Genomic DNA, 17,892 nt, shown 5'->3' with positions numbered 1-17,892 from the left:
AACACAAAAATCGTCATATCTCACATGCCGTGGCAATCTATGGGATGGCAGCCATGCGAAGAGATTGTGACTGGTGTAGTTTTTTTGTTGCGCAAAACCTTATAAAGTGACGCCAAAATATTTGCAAATGTTGCACGCATAGCAATTAGCTCAACACTCTATGCTATATGTCAAGTTGTTTACACTTGCGCATCGAGGCCTATCAAGGTTTGGATTGATAATACCAGAGGCGGTAATCTGAAATGTAGCGCTTGGCATTGCGAGAATGGTAGCCCGGGTACTGCTACGTAGACCAAAATATATACTGTGAGCGCGACAAGCGAATGACTCTTTATTCTCTTTGTAATCATCATCACCTGTACATCTTCTTCATCTAAGAATATCATCACCAGCGTGATTGAGCTCGAGCTTGGCCGAATAAACCGGTTCCTCACAAGTGGTGGACTGTGCTTTTCGTTCCCTCAAGTCCTCTCGCCCGTTCTCGCTGGATCTCCGCTCGGGTCGTCGCATACAACCTCCTGCCATGGCGGCCCAAGAAAACCCTGGCCCATCCAACGTCGCCGTCTTACTGCAGCCACCGCCACCCGCTCCGCCGAACAACACTCGCCTGCGTGATCCACCTGTGTTTTCCGGTCTCCGAGGCGATGATGTCGAAGACTGGATCAAGAACTACGACCTCGTCAGCGATTTGAACAGGTGGGACAATCCACACAAGTTGCGCAGGGTCCCATTTTACTTGTCCGATGTTGCGAAAACTTGGTTCTGGAACCACCACCCGGATCTTCCCGACTGGGACACTTTCGAGCAGCAAATTCGTCAGGTATTTGGTGCCCCTGCAGTTCGCACTGAGGCAGCAAAGAAGAAACTCGCTCAACGCACGCAGCTGCCGGGTGAATCTTACACCTCTTATATTGAGGATGTCCTTGCACTGTGCAAGCGCGTTAACACCGGCATGTCTCAAAACGACCAAATACGCCACATTATTAAAGGCATTAACACCGTCGCGTTTAACGCCCTCGCCACGCAAAATCCTGCCACCACCCAGGACGTGATAACCATCTGTCAGCGACTTGATGAGCTTCAGTCTCTTCGCCTTTGCTACGATGCCACCGACGTTCGTTTGCCTGCACCCCTCGACTTGCGTGCGCTTATTCGCGACATCGTTCGTGAAGAGCTGCACGGGCGCTGCTCTTCCTGTGCTGCAGAAGTTACTTCACCTCCTGAAAAAGATAGCTTGCGAGACCTGATTAAACAAGAGATCGCCTCCGCATCGCGTGCGACGTGTTCCAACAGTCCCTGCGTGCGCCAGACGCGCACGTACGCCGAAGTTGCCGCGCTCTCTGCCGCACCCACCGTTTCTGTGCCTACAACAGCAGACCATACGCCTGTGGCTTCGTTATCACCGCCAGTGCGTGCACCACCTTACTACGCACCTCAGCGCCCACCTCGACCAACCTGTTACTACTGCGGCTATCGAGGACATATCGCTCGGTTTTGTCGAAGGCGCCAACAAGATGAGCAACGCGGCTACGCTCCCGAAGAACATAGAAGCTTCCGTCTGAACACGAACTACTTACGTCCACCCTCCCGATCGTCCTATTACCGTTCACCGTCACCTACTTACCACACAGACATGCCTGGGAATTCCCGTACGTCTCGCCGCAGGTCGCCTTCGCCAGGTCGCCGTTCAGTGTCGCCTCTACGGCCCGCCTCTTATTCCACGAACGCCCACGCGGAAAACTCCCCAATTCAGTTTTAGGAGGGGAAACTGCATCTCTTGGACAGCTAACAATTCCTCCAGAGCGGCCATCGAATTTGATAGTAGTGTTTGTTGAAGGTGTACGTTTTGAGGCTCTTGTAGACACTGGCGCTGCGGTTTCGATTATTCGTGCTGATTTTTGTTCCCGCCTTCGAAAAGTCACCACACCTTATGGCGGCCCACCTCTACGTGCGGCGACCAACGCTCTCATTCGTCCACTCGCACAGTGTACCGTTCGTGTCTGCATAGAAGGCATTCGTCATCACATTGTTTTCGCGGTATTTCGTGAGTGCACCCACGCTCTCATTCTTGGGTGGGATTTCTTGTCTTCTGCGTCCGCCTTTATATCATGTCATCAGCGCCTCCTGCATCTAAACGCCACTGACTCTTCTCCGCTTGAACAAGATGGACGCATCCACCTTGTCACCAAGTCAGATTATGTACTTCGGCCATACATCGAAGAAATTATAAGCGTTAATTGCACCGACATTTGGGATGGCGACGTACTAATTCTCCCTTACGGTCATACCCTACGTAGGGGCATTGTGATCACACCGGGGCTTATTCGCTTCTTCGATGGGTGTACGTACCTAACCGCCATAAATCAAACGCCCGAGTGTGTACTGCTCCCCTGTGGCTCAACAGTATCTTGTGCGGTCGACAGTGAGCCTGTTGCGATTGTCACTCTTCCGAACAACAACCACAACGATGTTCCGAAGTCGCAATCATTGCCATTCAATGCTTCTGCCACACCTGTGTCGGCGACAATAAGCAATGACTTAACACCTGATCAAACTGAAGATTTGCTCGCCCTGTTAAATAGACACCGTTCTCTATTTGACGTGAACTCGCCCGCCCTAAGCATGACTACCACCGCTACTCACAGCATCCAGACTGACGGCTCTCGTATTGTACATCGGCGTCCATATCGCGTGTCTCAGGCAGAACGCAAGATAATCGAGGAAAACGTCTCAGACATGCTACGACGCAACATCATACGTCCTTCCTCGAGTCCTTGGTCATCCCCAGTTGTTTTCGTTCAAAAGAAAGATGGGACAGTGCGTTTCTGCGTCGATTACCGTGCGCTAAACAAAATAACGCGCAAGGATGTTTATCCCCTCCCTCGGATCGACGATGCACTGGATTCATTACAGGGCGCAGAGTATTTTTCCAGCCTCGACCTTAGGTCAGGCTACTGGCAGATACCAATGTCGGAGTCTGATAAAGAGAAGACCGCCTTTTCAACGCCAGATGGGTTGTACGAGTTCAATGTGATGCCTTTTGGACTCTGTAATGCGCCCGCTACCTTCGAACGCATGATAGACGGCGTATTGCGTGGTTTGAAATGGAAAACATGTCTTTGCTATCTCGATGACATAGTAGTGTTTTCATCCACGTTCTCGCAGCATCTACAACGTCTTGACGAAGTCCTCACATGCCTTGCAAAAGCCGGTCTACAGCTTAACACCAAGAAATGTACCTTTGCTAGCAAGACAATCAAGGTTCTCGGCCACCTTGTCAGCAAAGAAGGAATTCGGCCCGACCCCGCGAAGCTTGCCGCTGTCCTCAATTTTCCTCGTCCACTACGTCAGAAGGACCTGCGCAGCTTTCTTGGGTTATCTTCTTACTTCCGGCGCTTCATACGTGGTTTCACGGAACTTGCGTCTCCGCTCCATCAACTCCTCGCAAAGAACGTCCCCTTCATTTGGTCCGAAGACTGCGAAAGCGCTTTCACGGCATTGAAGCAAGCCCTCACGTCGGATCCGGTACTGTTCCACTTCAATTCCACCGCACCCACCATCCTTCACACCGACGCAAGTAGTCATGGTCTCGGTGCGGTACTCTTGCAGCGTGACAAAAACTCACGCGAACGCGTCGTTGCTTACGCAAGTCGTGCTCTTACCGCTCCAGAAAAGAACTACACTATCACCGAGCAGGAGTGCCTTGCTGTTGTTTGGGCAGTGCAAAGATTCCGACCATATCTTCGCGGCCGTCATTTTACCGTCGTGACCGACCATAACGCCCTATGCTGGCTTTCATCGCTGAAAAACTTATCGGGTCGCCTTGGTCGCTGGGCGCTTCGCTTACAGGAGTATGATTTTGATGTCGCCTACAGATCTGGGAAGAAGCATCAAGATGCTGATGCTCTATCGCGCTGTCCTTTGCCCAGCGGAAGCAATTCACCATCGATACTCCAAAACAACAGCACCTCTCCAATCGCAGCGCTAAGTTCATCACCTGCCACCCTATCCGTCCTTGTTTCACAGCAGCGTGTCGACCCATATGGCCGCCCCATTGTTGACCGCTTGACCGGCTCTACTACTCCTCCAAACGCCAGACTCCGTCGACAACTTAAACAATTTAAGCTTGTCGGTGATGCTTTATGTCGCTACATTTACCACATCGATGGCAACAAGTGGGTACCCGTCATCCCACGTTCTCTGCAACGTGAAGTTCTGGAAGCCTTTCATGATGATCCAACCGCTGCTCATCTAGGCTACCACAAGACTTACGACAAAATACGAAGTCGTTGTTTTTGGCCTGGCCTCTCTTCAGCCGTCGCTAAGTACGTCGCCTCCTGTGTCCATTGCCAACGGCGAAAACGACCGACAACTGCTCCGGCTGGCTTCATGCAACCTCTTCCTTGTCCCGCCTCACCTTTTGAAGTTGTTGGAATCGACTTGTATGGCCCTCTTCCTTTATCATCCAATGGGAATCGCTGGATTGTCACGGCAGTCTACCACCTTACCCGCTACGCAGAAACAGCTTCTATACCATCTGTGACTGCCACTGAGATCGCCGATTTCTTTCTTCGCCACATCTTTTTGCGTCATGGAGCTCCACGCATTCTCCTCAGTGATCGTGGCAAAGTCTTCCTATCTTCTATTGTCGAACAAGTTTTGCGTGCCTCGAACACTGTTCACAAGACCACTTCTAGCTACCACCCGCAGACCGACGGATTGACTGAACGGTTTCATCGGACCCTATCGGACATGATCGCCATGTACAGTCACCCCAACCACACGAACTGGGATGCAATTCTACCCTTCGTGACATTCGCCTATAATACGGCTGCTCAACGCACTACCGGCTTTTCTCCATTTTTGCTCGTCCATGGTCGCTCGCCGAGTTTCGCTCTGGATGTCTCTTTCCTTTCGGCCCCTGCACCCTCGACGGCTCCTTTCTCTGAAGAATTCCTATCTCGTCTCGCACACTGCCGTCACCAGGCCCGTGTTAACACCGGCCTCTCTCAAGACACTCGAAAATCTCGCTACGACTCGTCTCGCCGTGTTGTGAGTTTTTCCCCTGGTGACGAAGTTCTTCTATGGACTCCACTACGCGTCCGCGGCCTATGCGACAAATTCATCAGTCGCTTCATTGGGCCATACACGGTGGTCGAACAGACATCTCCTGTCAATTACCGCGTTTCTCCTCTTAGCGCTAGTCCTGATCATCGTTGCCGAGGAACAGAGATAGTGCACGTATCTCGTTTAAAGCCTTATGCGCGACGCATTTCATAATACTGTCAAGCGACCAGGTGGCCGCTTTCACCGCGCGGGGGAATTAGTGTGAGCGCGACAAGCGAATGACTCTTTATTCTCTTTGTAATCATCATCACCTGTACATCTTCTTCATCTAAGAATATCATCACCAGCGTGATTGAGCTCGAGCCTGGCCGAATAAACCGGTTCCTCACAATACACATTTTAGCCGCGATATAACTCACCCACAGAGCAAAATCTAATGTAGCATGAGAGAATAGTCCGCCCGTTTTGTCATTGTGTGCTTCGTGGCTCTGTTTATGTCGTATTTCGTGTCTAAAGTGTGTCGTTTAAGCGATCCCAGCCACCAGAATTTGTCGCCAACCTTTTTAAACGAATCAAACGACTGGGTCCTGAAGAAAAACCAAGACAAACTTATTTCTAGGTGGAAAGTAGAAGAGGAAAATTTCGTCTTTAAAGTTTCTTTGCCTAAAGTACCGCATTTGGCGGCAATGCTTTAAGCTACAGGAGCTGGCGTATTGATCTCTGTCAAAGGTCCCGTTAATTTGGGAGGCGATCGCCGGGCTAGGCCCTTCGGCCCTTGGATCGCCGGGCGATCCAAGGGCCGAAGTATCGGCCCGCCGAACCACACTACGAAGCGCGGATAATTTAGAAGTGGTCCTATTTGGCGCACCAGCGGACGCCGGCTGTGGCCCAAAGAACAAGTCAGAGCCGAGAGTTGATAAAAAAAACAAATATAATGAGGCGTTTTAGAGTTGCACTCTTTTATAAAACAGGAGAGCGGTCACGACACGTCAAGTGGTAATGGCGGAACCATCCTGAGTCCCCAGCCAACCAAACGTCGTCTTCTTCACCGACTGAGTCATACCCCCTGCCCTTCTGAGTAGCATTCATCTTCTTCACTACATTTTCCTCCCCTCCGGAAAAGAGCCATCCTGGCGACTCATGGGCAGGAGACAATAGAGGGATCGTAATATGGTTTTAGGCGGTCTATGTGGACGGTCTCACGTCCACGGCGTCGTTGATCATGGGGCTGTTAAAGCGGCTCCACGATGTAATTTACGGGTGAAGTTTGTTTAACCACACGGTAAGGTCCGTCATACTTGTACATCAGTTTCGTTGAGAGACCAGGGCTTGTTGAAGGGATGCGAAGCCAGACAAGTTCATCCGATGCATAAAAAGCCGGAGGCGTCGGGCTATCGCGGTGGTGTTTCTGGCGTTGCTGTTCAGCACTTGTGAAGGAGCGGGCAAGCTGACGACACTCTTCCACGTATTTAGCAGCTTGTGACATCGTCGTCGACTCAGCAACATCCGGGTGGTAAGGAAGGATGGTGTCTAGCGTGCAAGAGGGCTCGCGACCATAAAGGAGGAAATATGGCGAGAAACCAGTGATTGTCTGGACAGCAGTATTATGCGCGTAGGTTACAAAAGGGAGAATACTGTCCCAATTGGTGTGATCGGTTGCGACGTACATCGACAGCATATCTCCTAATGTACGGTTGAATCTTTCTGTAATGCCATTTGTTTGAGGATGATACGCGGTGGTGGTGCGATGAATGACTTGGCATTCCTTGAGAAGCGATTCGACAGCGTCCGACAAAAACACACGCCCTCGGTCACTGAGGAGTTCACGTGGTGCACCGTGACGTAAAATGATCTGATGCAGTATGAAACGACCGACGTCGCTGGCTGACGCAGAAGAGAGTGGTGAAGTTTCTGCGTAGCGCGTAAGGTGATCGATAGCGACGATTACCCAGCGATTTCGAGCCGGTGTAATCGGAAGAGGTCCATACAGAGCAATACCAACATGGTCAAACGGTCGGGCAGGACAAGGTAAGGGTTGTAGTGGAGCTGGAGAAGTTGGAGTGGGATTCTTCCGGCGTTGACAAGCGAGACAGGAACGTACGTAGCGACGGACGAAGCGATACATTCCACGCCAGTAGTAGCGGTGGGACAGGCGGGTGTAGGTTTTTAACACTCCAGCATGGGCGCATTGTGGGTCGGCGTGAAAGGAGGCGCATATGTCTGAGCGGAGACTTCTGGGAATGACTAGAAGCCATTGGCGTCCTTCGGAGAGATAATTACGTCTGTATAGCAAACCATCTCTGATAAGGAAGTGCTGTATTTGACGGCGCATACCTCTAGGGATATTTTGCGAGGGAGTTCGATTCAACAAGTTGATAAGTGAAGCGATCCAAGGATGTTTTCGTTGCTCCTGTCGCATGTCACTGACACTAAGTGCAGATACGTCGGGGGCAGGCGAAGACGGCGGCTTGTCACTACATCGTAGAGGTGATCGGGACAACGCGTCTGCGTCGGAATGTTTTCGGCCAGATCGGTAAACGACGTGGATGTCGTACTCTTGTAGCCGAAGCGCCCAACGGGCAAGCCGGCCGGTGGGATCTTTTAACGAGGAGAGCCAACATAATGCATGATGATCTGTAACCACGCTGAATGGGCGCCCGTAAAGATATGGTCGAAACTTGCCTATGGCCCATATGATGGCTAGACACTCTTTTTCGGTGACTGAATAGTTGGCTTCTGCTTTTGTGAGTGCACGGCTGGCGTAAGAGACGACGTACTCATCAAATCCAGGTTTACGCTGGGCGAGCACAGCACCGAGGCCAACTCCGCTAGCATCCGTGTGTATTTCCGTCGGGCAAGAGGATCAAAATGTCGCAGTATAGGAGGTGACGTAAGAAGGTGGCGGAGTGTGGCAAATGCATCGTCACAAGCTGACGACCAACTAGAAAGGTCTTTGTTGCCGGCAAGAAGGTCAGTCAAGGGCGATATGATGGAGGCGAAGTTGCGAATAAAACGACGAAAATATGAACATAAACCGAGGAAGCTGCGAAGTTCTTTTAAGGTCTTCGGCTTGGGAAATTCGGCGACGGCACGGAGTTTCGTCAGATCCGGAAGAATGCCATCTCTAGATACAACATGGCCCAAAATTAGGAGTTGTCGAGCGCCGAAGCAGCACTTCTTCAAGTTGAGCTGTAGACCGGCGGCGGTGAGGCAAGTAAGCACTGTCTCGAGCCGTTGAAGATGCGTTGAAAAGTCACTTGAAAATATTACAACATCGTCTAAATAGCACAGACATGTCTGTCATTTCAGGCCACGGAGGATGTTGTCGATCATGCGCTCGAAAGTGGCAGGCGCATTGCAGAGCCCAAATGGCATGACGTTAAATTCATATAAGCCATCAGGGGTAACAAAAGCCGTCTTGGGGCGATCAGCCTCAGCCATGGGAACCTGCCAATAACCTGAACGCAGATCTAGTGACGAGAAGAACTCCGCGCCTTGTAAGCAGTCAAGGGCATCGTCTATGCGAGGTAGCGGGTAAACATCTTTGCGCGTGATCTTATTCAACCGGCGGTAGTCGACGCAGAATCTTATTGAGCCATCCTTTTTCTTGACTAGAACAACTGGGGAGGCCCACGGGCTGTTAGAGGGCTCAATAACACCTCGCTTCAACATGTCGTCAACTTGTTCCGCGATTATGCGACGCTCAGATGCCGATACCCGATACGGACGCCTACGTAAAGGAGCGTGAAGGCCAGTGTCGATTTCGTGAGATACAGTGGAAGCACGGCCCAAAGTCAGTTGCTGGTGGTCGAAGCTGGCACGGAAGCGCTCGAGGAGGGCGATGATGTCGGTGCGCTGCTGGGCCGTAAGGTTGGGGTCGATGCAGCGCGAAATTGCGTCGGTGAATGATGGGGAAGAGGATGACGCGCAGCAATCAACATCATCAATAGGTAGCGTAGTCGAGTGGTCAGGAACTACACGTGCACTCGAGGGATCAATGTCATCGGCGAAGCCCAGGCACTCTCCGCACAGTAACTTGGAAGGCGAGGGAAACGGATTTGATACATAAATTGCACTTGATCCATCGTGAATATTCAGAACGGCGAAAGGAATCAGGAAGCACTTGCGGCGAACAGCGGTTACAGAAGGCGTAAAAAGAACAGTTGAGCCACTAGAGACGTCACAGGAAATCGGAACTAGAGCGGACGAGAACGGGGGTATCGAAGTGTCGGCGGCAACGAAAACTTTTGCAGGTGAAAGGGACGAGTCGAGTGAAGCAGCGTCGCATAACGGCGCGAACTCCACTTCCGCGCGAGCACAGTCGATGACGGCATGATGAGTGCAGAGAAAGTCCCAGCCTAATATAATGTCATGGGAACACTGCGGGAGCACTACGAACTAGACGACATATATATTGTCAGCAATAACGACACGTGCTGTGCATGCAGCAAAAGGGCGAATTCGTTGCTCGCTCGCAGTGCTTAAAACGAAGTCGTGTAGAAGCATTGTGACTTTTTTTAGTTGACGGCAAAGTTTTTCAGTCATTACAGACACTGCGGCGCCAGTATCGACCAATGCAAAAACAGGTATACCTTCAACGGAGACAGCAACGACGTTGGACGGCGAAAAACAAGGTCTTGTGGAGTTCGAAAGATCCGCAGTTCTTGCCCCCGGAACCGCGGCTCCTAGTTTTCCTCAGGGACAGGGCGAGGTCGACGGAGCATAGGGGAAAGGGAACGGCGTTGAGGTGAAGGCGACCGGTGTCTGTTGAAGTTCCGGCGAGGTGAAAATGTGTCCATGGTGGTAGTCTCGCCATATACAGCCGGCTCCGGTCGTGGGGGTAAATCATTATTGTTGGGCCTGACGTCGTCACGCAGGAAAAACTCACGCCGTCGACAAAATTGTGCCACGTGACCCGCAATTCCACAGGCGAAGCATATGGGGCGGTTGTCTTGAGTGCGCCAAGGGTTCTGAAAGCGTCGAGGTGGTGGTCGGGAGATAGGACGGGCAGCCTGGTACATAGGCTCAGTCGGTACGACAAAGGGACGCGTGGACGTAGGCGTTCGCGACAAAGAAACGTGGCCGTTCGCGACAGGTGGACGTCGGGTTCCGTTCAGTGCTTCGGCATAGGTCAATGGAGCAGCCACAGGTGGTGCGTGAGCTGTTGGTAGCGCCTCGGACACTTGCTCCTGGACTACTCGCTGTATTGATGGCGCTAAAGTAGATGGGGCACTTTCGGAGGTATAAGGCACGAGGGACAACTGGCGTGCGACCTCCTCTCGTACAAATTGCTTGTTCTCGAGAAGCAAAGTGGTGTGATCTATAGAGCCAGCCGACGTTAAAGCGGAGATGGTTGCACATGGCGCGGTAGCACGACGAGTGGTGTCACGCTGTTTCCAGAGCTCATCATAGCTCTGACACAGTTGGATCACTTCCGCTACCGTTTGCGGGCTTTTGGCGACAAGCATCTGAAATGCGTCGTCAGTCACGCCTTTCAAGATGTGTTTGATCTTCTCGGCTTCTGTCATGGCCGAGTTGACACGCCGGCAAAGGTCGACCACATCTTCAATATAACTGGTGTAATGCTCACCATTCTGCTGAGCCCTGGTACGCAAGCGCTGTTCGGCCCGTAGTTTGCGAAGTGCTGGACGGCCAAACAAGTCCGCAAACGCCGTTCAGAAGGCCGACCAGGTGGGGAGGTCTCTCTCGTGATTGCGGTACCACAGACTGGCGACGTCGGTCAAATAAAATTGGACGACAGTGAGCTTGTGTGCATCGTCCCACTTGTTGTGCTTGCTCACCCGGTCGTATTCGTCGAGGCAGTCTTCCGCGTCTTTGTCATCGGTTCCACTGAAGGTAGGTGGATCGCGTTGCCAAAAAGAGCCAAGACAGACAGGAGCTGCAGTAGTTGGAGCCGAGGCGGCCGCCTGCTGATCATCGTCCGTGGACATCGTAGCAACTGGAGGCAACGTACGGTTTCGCAGTTCCAGGATTAGGCGTTACCCAGCACCTCCACCAATTATAATGAGGCGTTTTAGAGTTGCACTCTTTTATAAAACAGGAGAGCGGTCTTGACACGTCAAGTGGTAATGGCGGAACCAGCCTGAGTCCCCAGCCAACCAAACGTCGTCTTCTTCACCGACTGAGTCATACCCCCTGCCCTTCTGAGTAGCATTCATCTTCTTCACTACACAAAATTATATTCTCAATTATGGCAGATCAAAATGATACACAAGTATGCGCACTCGACAGTAGTTGAATACAATGTGTCTCAATCAAACAATGTACTACACAGTACAATCAGCCACACTCGAAACAACGGACACAGACAACAATACGCACTACAATGCAGTCGCATGCATCGAACAACCAAGACACTTAAAGACTAAAGAGTTAGGAAACTTATTCAGTCCTAAGTTCTTGAAAAAAAGTCTGGATGATACTCTTCCGAGAATCACTCACACAAAGTCCAGCGTTGTTGTCGTTCCGCTGCCCCCGAAGTTTCTCTTCCAGGAACCCTCGCGTCTTCAATTGGCCACTTTCCAGGCTCCAAACTTCTTCGCCGGAAACATGTTGGCTTCACACACGCAGCTGTTGCCAGGCGTCTTTACTCGATAGCCGTAGACACATACTCTTGTCTGTAGCTCGAGTCTTCACCCCCCAGGTGGAAATCCTCTACTTCTCCTCCTTTGTCACGGAAGACAAAAGGCTTCGCCCACAAGGCGGAACACCCTACGCACTCTGGCGCATACTTTCTTCTTCTCCTGCTTTGTCACTAAGGACAAAACCTTCACCGACAGACGCGGCGGAATAACCCCACGCACACTGGCGCTAACTTCCTTCTTCTCCTGATCTCCCATCTCTGCTGCTCGGTTAAATGCCTTCCGTGTGAGATTCCGGAAAGTTCTCATCATTTCGTCGGAGCGATGCGCAGCGAAGGCTGGGGGAAAGTGCGAGACAGTTCGACGGGCGTCCGCGATGGATGACGCAACCCGGACACCACGCCCCTTTCCATCGAGAAATTTCCAGGGCTTGCTCGGCTGCTATGTGAGGAGGTTTGTCGGCGTACCTACGCTTCCGAGGGGAGAGGGACGCGTGCCCAGGGAGTCTTTCAATGCTTGTTTTCTTGTTTTTATTGTTGACCTCGAAGCGTTTTTCCGGCGCTTCCTCGCGTGAATTTGGCGGCGCGCCCTTTTTGAGCGCTCGTTTTGTGACAGTCTCACAAACACCCGAAGCGGCCAAGCCAACAATGCCAGCCGTCGCCCGCGTCTCTCGATTTGATCTTCTCCCCTGACGGTTCCCAGACCCGGTATGAATAGCACCAGTAGCGAACAATGCACCTGGGTGGGGGGGTGATTCTTTATAGAAAGGCAGAAAGGTAAAAAATGGCATGTGGAGTGCACAATAGCTGTCTACTGCGTGTGGAAATCTCAACCGATACACTCACGGGGAACGCGGATTGAAGGGCAGTGAAAGTGAAGAAATTGTGTAAGGTAGAAGAAGGTTGGGGGGTTACATCAAGGAGCAGAAAAAATCATAGCCTATTCATGGATGTGAATGATGATGAGGGGACAAATCGTTCATCCCTTCGTGCGTCCGTCTATCTGTACATGCTTCCTTGCATACAATCACGTTCGAGAATGCAGATGGCGTGTGGGTAACACCGACGAGACGCGAGCCAAGGAAGCCGAGCACAACCGTCTTCAACGTGCCTGCCGCTCTGCTTCGTTCATGGCCCACCAATAACCCGCCGCATATGGTGACTATCCAGAAGGCTGAGAGAGGCACTCGTTCGCGCACTATGCAGCGGCGCACTGGTAACGCCGATGAAATGTGAGCCTAAGAAGCCGAGCGCAAGCGTCATCAACGTACCCGCGGTTTTGCTTAATCCATGCTCCACCAACGATCCGCCACGTAACGTGAATATCCAGGTGACTGATAGAGGCACTCATCGGCAATGCAGGCGCAGCAGCCAATCGGAGAGTAGTGTAAGAACAACGCCATCGAGGAATTGAGATGAGAAATGGTCATTCATTTCTTTTGCCTTCTTTTCTTTCTCTTTTCTTCTTCTCTCAATAACGCGTGACTAGTCACAAGGTTATATTAAGCAGCATCGCCCCTAAAAGAAAACTGCGTGATTAGAAGAGGACACGATTCTACGTGGCGACCACCTTATGAAAGTGGCTTGGTCAAGTTGCTGTTCTCAATAAAATTGAGTAAGGCCGCGAGAGCAGAGCGGCGATGGTCTTCGTAGCTGGTTGGACATAGGATGTCCGGCACGGTCACACATGGCAGTCCGATAAGACGCTATTTCTCGACGAGCTACTGGCGCGCATCACCAAGAGCAGAACACTTGCACAAGAGGTCAGACAGCGTTTCATACGCGCTGCAGTCAGCGCAGTTCGGAGTGCTCGCGCCTCGCAGACGATGCTTCCATGTAGCTGGACATTCAGCGGAGCCGGTCCTTAGGACAAGGAAGTCTCCTCGATCGCGGCGGGTGAAACCAGTCACTGGCATGGGAAAAGGGAGGCGTTCTGCGGCAACGCGACTGTCAGGATGCCCCCGCGTTAACTCCCGGTGAAGGTTTCTACATGCCGAGTCGAAGGAGCTGACGTAGTACATTAGCGGGGTCTCGCGGAGTCCGCTCTTTTAGCAAGTTCGTCAGCACCCTCGTTTCCCGCGATGACGGCGTGTGAAGGAAACCACTAAAGCAGAATGTCACAGCCATGCTCTTGAAGGGCAAGTAGGCTTCGCGGAGTGCGCTTAGCCAGGAGCGTACCACGTTTCTCCCACGCAAGCTGGCTCAGGGCAGGCTTTGAATCGCAGAATACTGCGGTTTGCGGGATGGCTGACGACTCACATAAGAGGCCGGCAGCCAACAGAAGCCCAACTACCTCACCTGTTGTTGAGGATGCATACTACCGCATGCGGCATTGTCACTCTATGCCAAACTGAGGGACTATGCAGGCAGCTGCAGCTGAGCCATCAAGCAGGACGGACCAGTCAGTAAACACTTGCGTCCTCACTAGCCCCGGCCAGGTCCCCGTCAATTCGCGCCGCCACCTCCTGCGTCAAAGCACTGAGTGGGGTGTGGCGCTTCGATTGGACTCCAGTCAAGGGAAGGTACACTTAAAGTGATGCTCGCCGGTGATGGGACGGCCAGCGTGAAGGGCGCGCGAGATTGTTAGCCACAAGGCCGTCGTGGCAGGGAACAGCATTAGCGCTTTCGTGGACGAGGGAGTGTGAGGGAAGAAGAGGTGGAGAAAAGGAAGATTGGGACAGGAACACGAGCATCCTGCATGTGCCTTGGCGATTGTTACTTCATGACTCGCATTCACCTGCAGGCGCCGCGTGGTGACCATTCATCGAAAATACAGCGAAATGGTCAAAAATACAAAAAATTAAGTGTTTACCGTAACAGCCGAATCTTCCGAGCGAAATTTGCTAGTTTCGTGATTTTTTTTTCAATTTTATTTCGGTATCCCATTGTAGCCGTAAGAACTCTGGCAACAAACAGTCTTGTTAAAACGTAGACCAACTTCAGTGACTGGTGGTGAAGTACAATTTACGCTAAATTGACGTGGAGACTGTATTGTTGATGTACATATATTATAATAATATAATAATACTTTATTCTGGCATGTGTACACAACAGTTACATGCCACCGAGATGAGGAAAAAGAGAACAGACGAAACAGTTTCCTGACTATGCCTATAACCCAACTCGTGAACAAAAAAAGAAAACAAAAAACAAGGAGTGAGACATATACTCGTGTACACAGTTTCATGAACAAAAAACCAAAAAACCATAAAACCAGAACAAAAACAAGGACAGTGGTGAGGAAAGCGAAAAACATCTAGTACAGCACAGTTCATCAGCATCACTGTAGAGAAGGCATAGAATTTCAAGAAATTTTTCTATAAAATTACGAAAATCTTTAAAAACCATTTCACGTTGATATGTCCATCAGAATAAAGTTGTGAATAGATTTAATGAATGAAAAGATGCAATAGTATCTATTATAATTCAGAATTCAAGTGGAGCTACCAATGTGCGTAGCTTAACAAATGAAACGCAGAGAAGTACAACCTGGTGAACAAAAGTATACATCGCAAGTGGCAAAACACATTGCATCAAGCACTTCATGCTGGATCGAAGAGTAATCTTACTTTCTTTTTAAAATGATGTACAGATCTGTTTATCTGTGATAATTCTACTACAGAAGGTAAACTGCTACATATATCTACAATTTGATGGTCAAGTGTTTGGGTACCTTAATTTGTTCTAGATCGTGCTGAAACAAGTGACGTCCTTCGTAAGTTATATTCAATGTGACTAGTGAGGTACATATTGCTGAATGATGCAAAACCTTGTTTTATACGATTATAAATAAGAACCATCACTTTGAGTTTGTAGCATTCAGTGAAACACAATACACGAAAAACAGAAAATAAATTGCTATGTCTATGTCTATCTGGCCTTTTAGTTAATAGCTGTAATGCTTTTTAAGTGTGTGTTTATATGTGTACTGTTTATAAAGCTTTATGCACAGCAGGGCAACCACAGCAGACGTACGCCCGCTGTGGCGAGACGCTATTAGTGAGATGTTAGCCAACAGTACATTTTCATAGGATCTTTTTTCAAATGAGTTCTGAGGTCTGGTGTGGCACAAGGTAGAATGCTTTATTTCCACTCGGAATGATTAGGTTTTGATTTCCGCTAAAACCATGGCACATATTCTTTGTTTTCCTCTGGTAAAGTCGCTGATAGCTGTTTCTCTTAAAGGACCAGTAAACATCCACAAAAATGAAAAACACTTATCAAGAAAAATATGTGCACTTTTACTTCGTCAACAAGCTGCCGCAAGAATTTTGACAATTAAAGAAGAGACAGGGTCTAGAACATCACTTATCACTTTCAGCTGGTTTAAAATTTTAGCATGGCCTCGCCACCCTTCTCCTTCAGAGGGAGGGGAAAGCGTACCATCGTTCTGACTTCACCCACTTCAGTCATGTACAAGACGCCAGATATTGACGTCCTCGGTGAACCCGATCAATCGCAACGCACTTCCAATTACTGTGATGCCTGGTTGTTTACTGTTTACCCGGAGTTGGTGCTTGACCGCAGCCCAGTCGCTCAATTTGCAGCTGACAACGTTTGCAGCAAAACTCCGTTTCAAAACCCGGACATGAAGTTGGCCCGATTTTTTGAGAGCTCGATTTTTCAAGAGCAGACTGTCACGCCACCTGGGAGCAACAACACAAAACACAAATAATGCGTTCAATAGCGGGTATGCTGATCAACAGGTTCCGTGAAAATATGCTCCCTACCAAAAAATGGGCCAGTGGCGTGTACGGATTTTGATACAAGGAGCCTATGGGGAGCTGCACAATTTGTATCATTGAACGGATCTTTTGTAGGTGTGGGTAGGAACTGGAAATGTCATTGAATTCGCTACTGTTTGTTGAGGCCTGGTTTAGAAAAATCGACGAGATGCGTGCTGTGTCACGTCGCCAATCGCCGAGTTATCGTCACTGCGCGAGGAAGGAGCATTGGTCAGCCATAAGAAAGGATTGAGGGACTTGTTTTTCGGAATGGAGGCTCTGCGCAGCGCGCAACTGTGTAATATTTAAAAAACGCGATCGCTCTGAGCTACTCTACGAATTTCCGAGCTTGTTTGGGCGGTGCAAAAAAAGTTGGAGCTTATTGATTGGCCCTTTAACGCTCCTTACTTAAATGACCAATGTTTGTTCATGCCATTCTTTGGTAGATATAAATTGTCGAATAGCTGTGGCACATACCCGCATACCTCTGCCCAGGGTATAACGATGTGTGCCACACGTATCTGGAGGAAAGAGTACGATGTCATACGCGATAGGGTTTTCAGAATATTTATGGCATGACTAATCAGTCATAATGATCAAATCTCCTTACCCTCCCATCATAATTTTGGTCTACCCCAAATTACGGAGGTGATCGCGAGAACATCAAGACGTAGGCGGGGATATAAATAGATATATAGTAAATAGATAGATAGATAGATAGATAGATAGATAGATAGATAGATAGATAGATAGATAAATACAAACAGTTAAAGTATTTCTGTATTTCTCATCTTTGAGTACATTGTATTCGTATGCACTTATGCACTGTAGAATTATTGCGGTTTGGCAGGATTGCTAAATAGTTACTTGTGCCCTTCTCTTCACTTTGCCAGTTTTTCTAATATTGTCATGAAATTCTGTTCGGGTAATAAATGCTTACCTTCGAATGAAGTGTCTTCGTACTCGGTGGCATACAAAGCGTAAGAAAAATCAGGTGCCAGAAGAGACTTCAGGAGAGCGACGTACCTGCGCCGGAGCACACGCAGTTTACACAGACGCACAGGCCACAGTTTTTATCGCTCACCTTTCTCTGTCCTCCTCCTTGATAGACACCAGGCCACCACGGTCCCACACGATATCCATGGTGCCTTCGCATTCTCTGAACATAGGCATTTCCTCAAAATTTCACGTGTTGGCTTGTACAGCTATTGTAATATTTTTCAATCACAGCATTTTATTCTTCTCTTTACAGCCTAACTGCTCGCTTTCTATCGCATTACATGAATGGTAACAAATAGTTCAAAGATGTTTATACAATACTTTCATTACTAATGTAAACATGAAATGTAGAGGTCAACATCGGCCAGGTTCTTGTGTCACTGGGAAGCAAATCATTGGAAAAGTGACACCAACCAATGTAATCATCAAATGTAAAAAGTTCTTTTAGATTGCAAACAAAAGAAATTCGGAATATACATAGGGAATCGACGTATGTTAAGC

At 49.6% G+C, this 17,892-nt stretch overlaps 1 protein-coding gene across 7 annotated transcripts in view; it reads right to left on the bottom strand.

Moving 5' to 3' along the window:
- The window catches only part of LOC119177780 (putative thiopurine S-methyltransferase), a 428,663-nt gene that overhangs the window by 33,823 nt on the left and 376,948 nt on the right, over positions 1 to 17,892 (bottom strand). For 6 of the 7 annotated variants that reach the window (XM_075868279.1, XM_075868504.1, XM_075868326.1 and 3 more), the window contains 2 exons: positions 17,477 to 17,551; positions 17,333 to 17,418 (listed from right to left, as the gene is read on the bottom strand). In XM_075868279.1, the coding sequence (XP_075724394.1) occupies positions 17,333 to 17,418; positions 17,477 to 17,551 (161 nt within the window). The remainder of the gene's footprint in view (positions 1 to 17,332; positions 17,419 to 17,476; positions 17,552 to 17,892) is intronic. The other variant, XM_075868630.1, reaches the window with a different exon arrangement.

Source organism: Rhipicephalus microplus, chromosome 1, assembly GCF_043290135.1.
Source record: "Rhipicephalus microplus isolate Deutch F79 chromosome 1, USDA_Rmic, whole genome shotgun sequence".
NCBI classification, from domain to species: Eukaryota; Metazoa; Arthropoda; class Arachnida; order Ixodida; family Ixodidae; genus Rhipicephalus; species Rhipicephalus microplus.
This window is presented reverse-complemented; position numbering and strand designations above follow the sequence as displayed.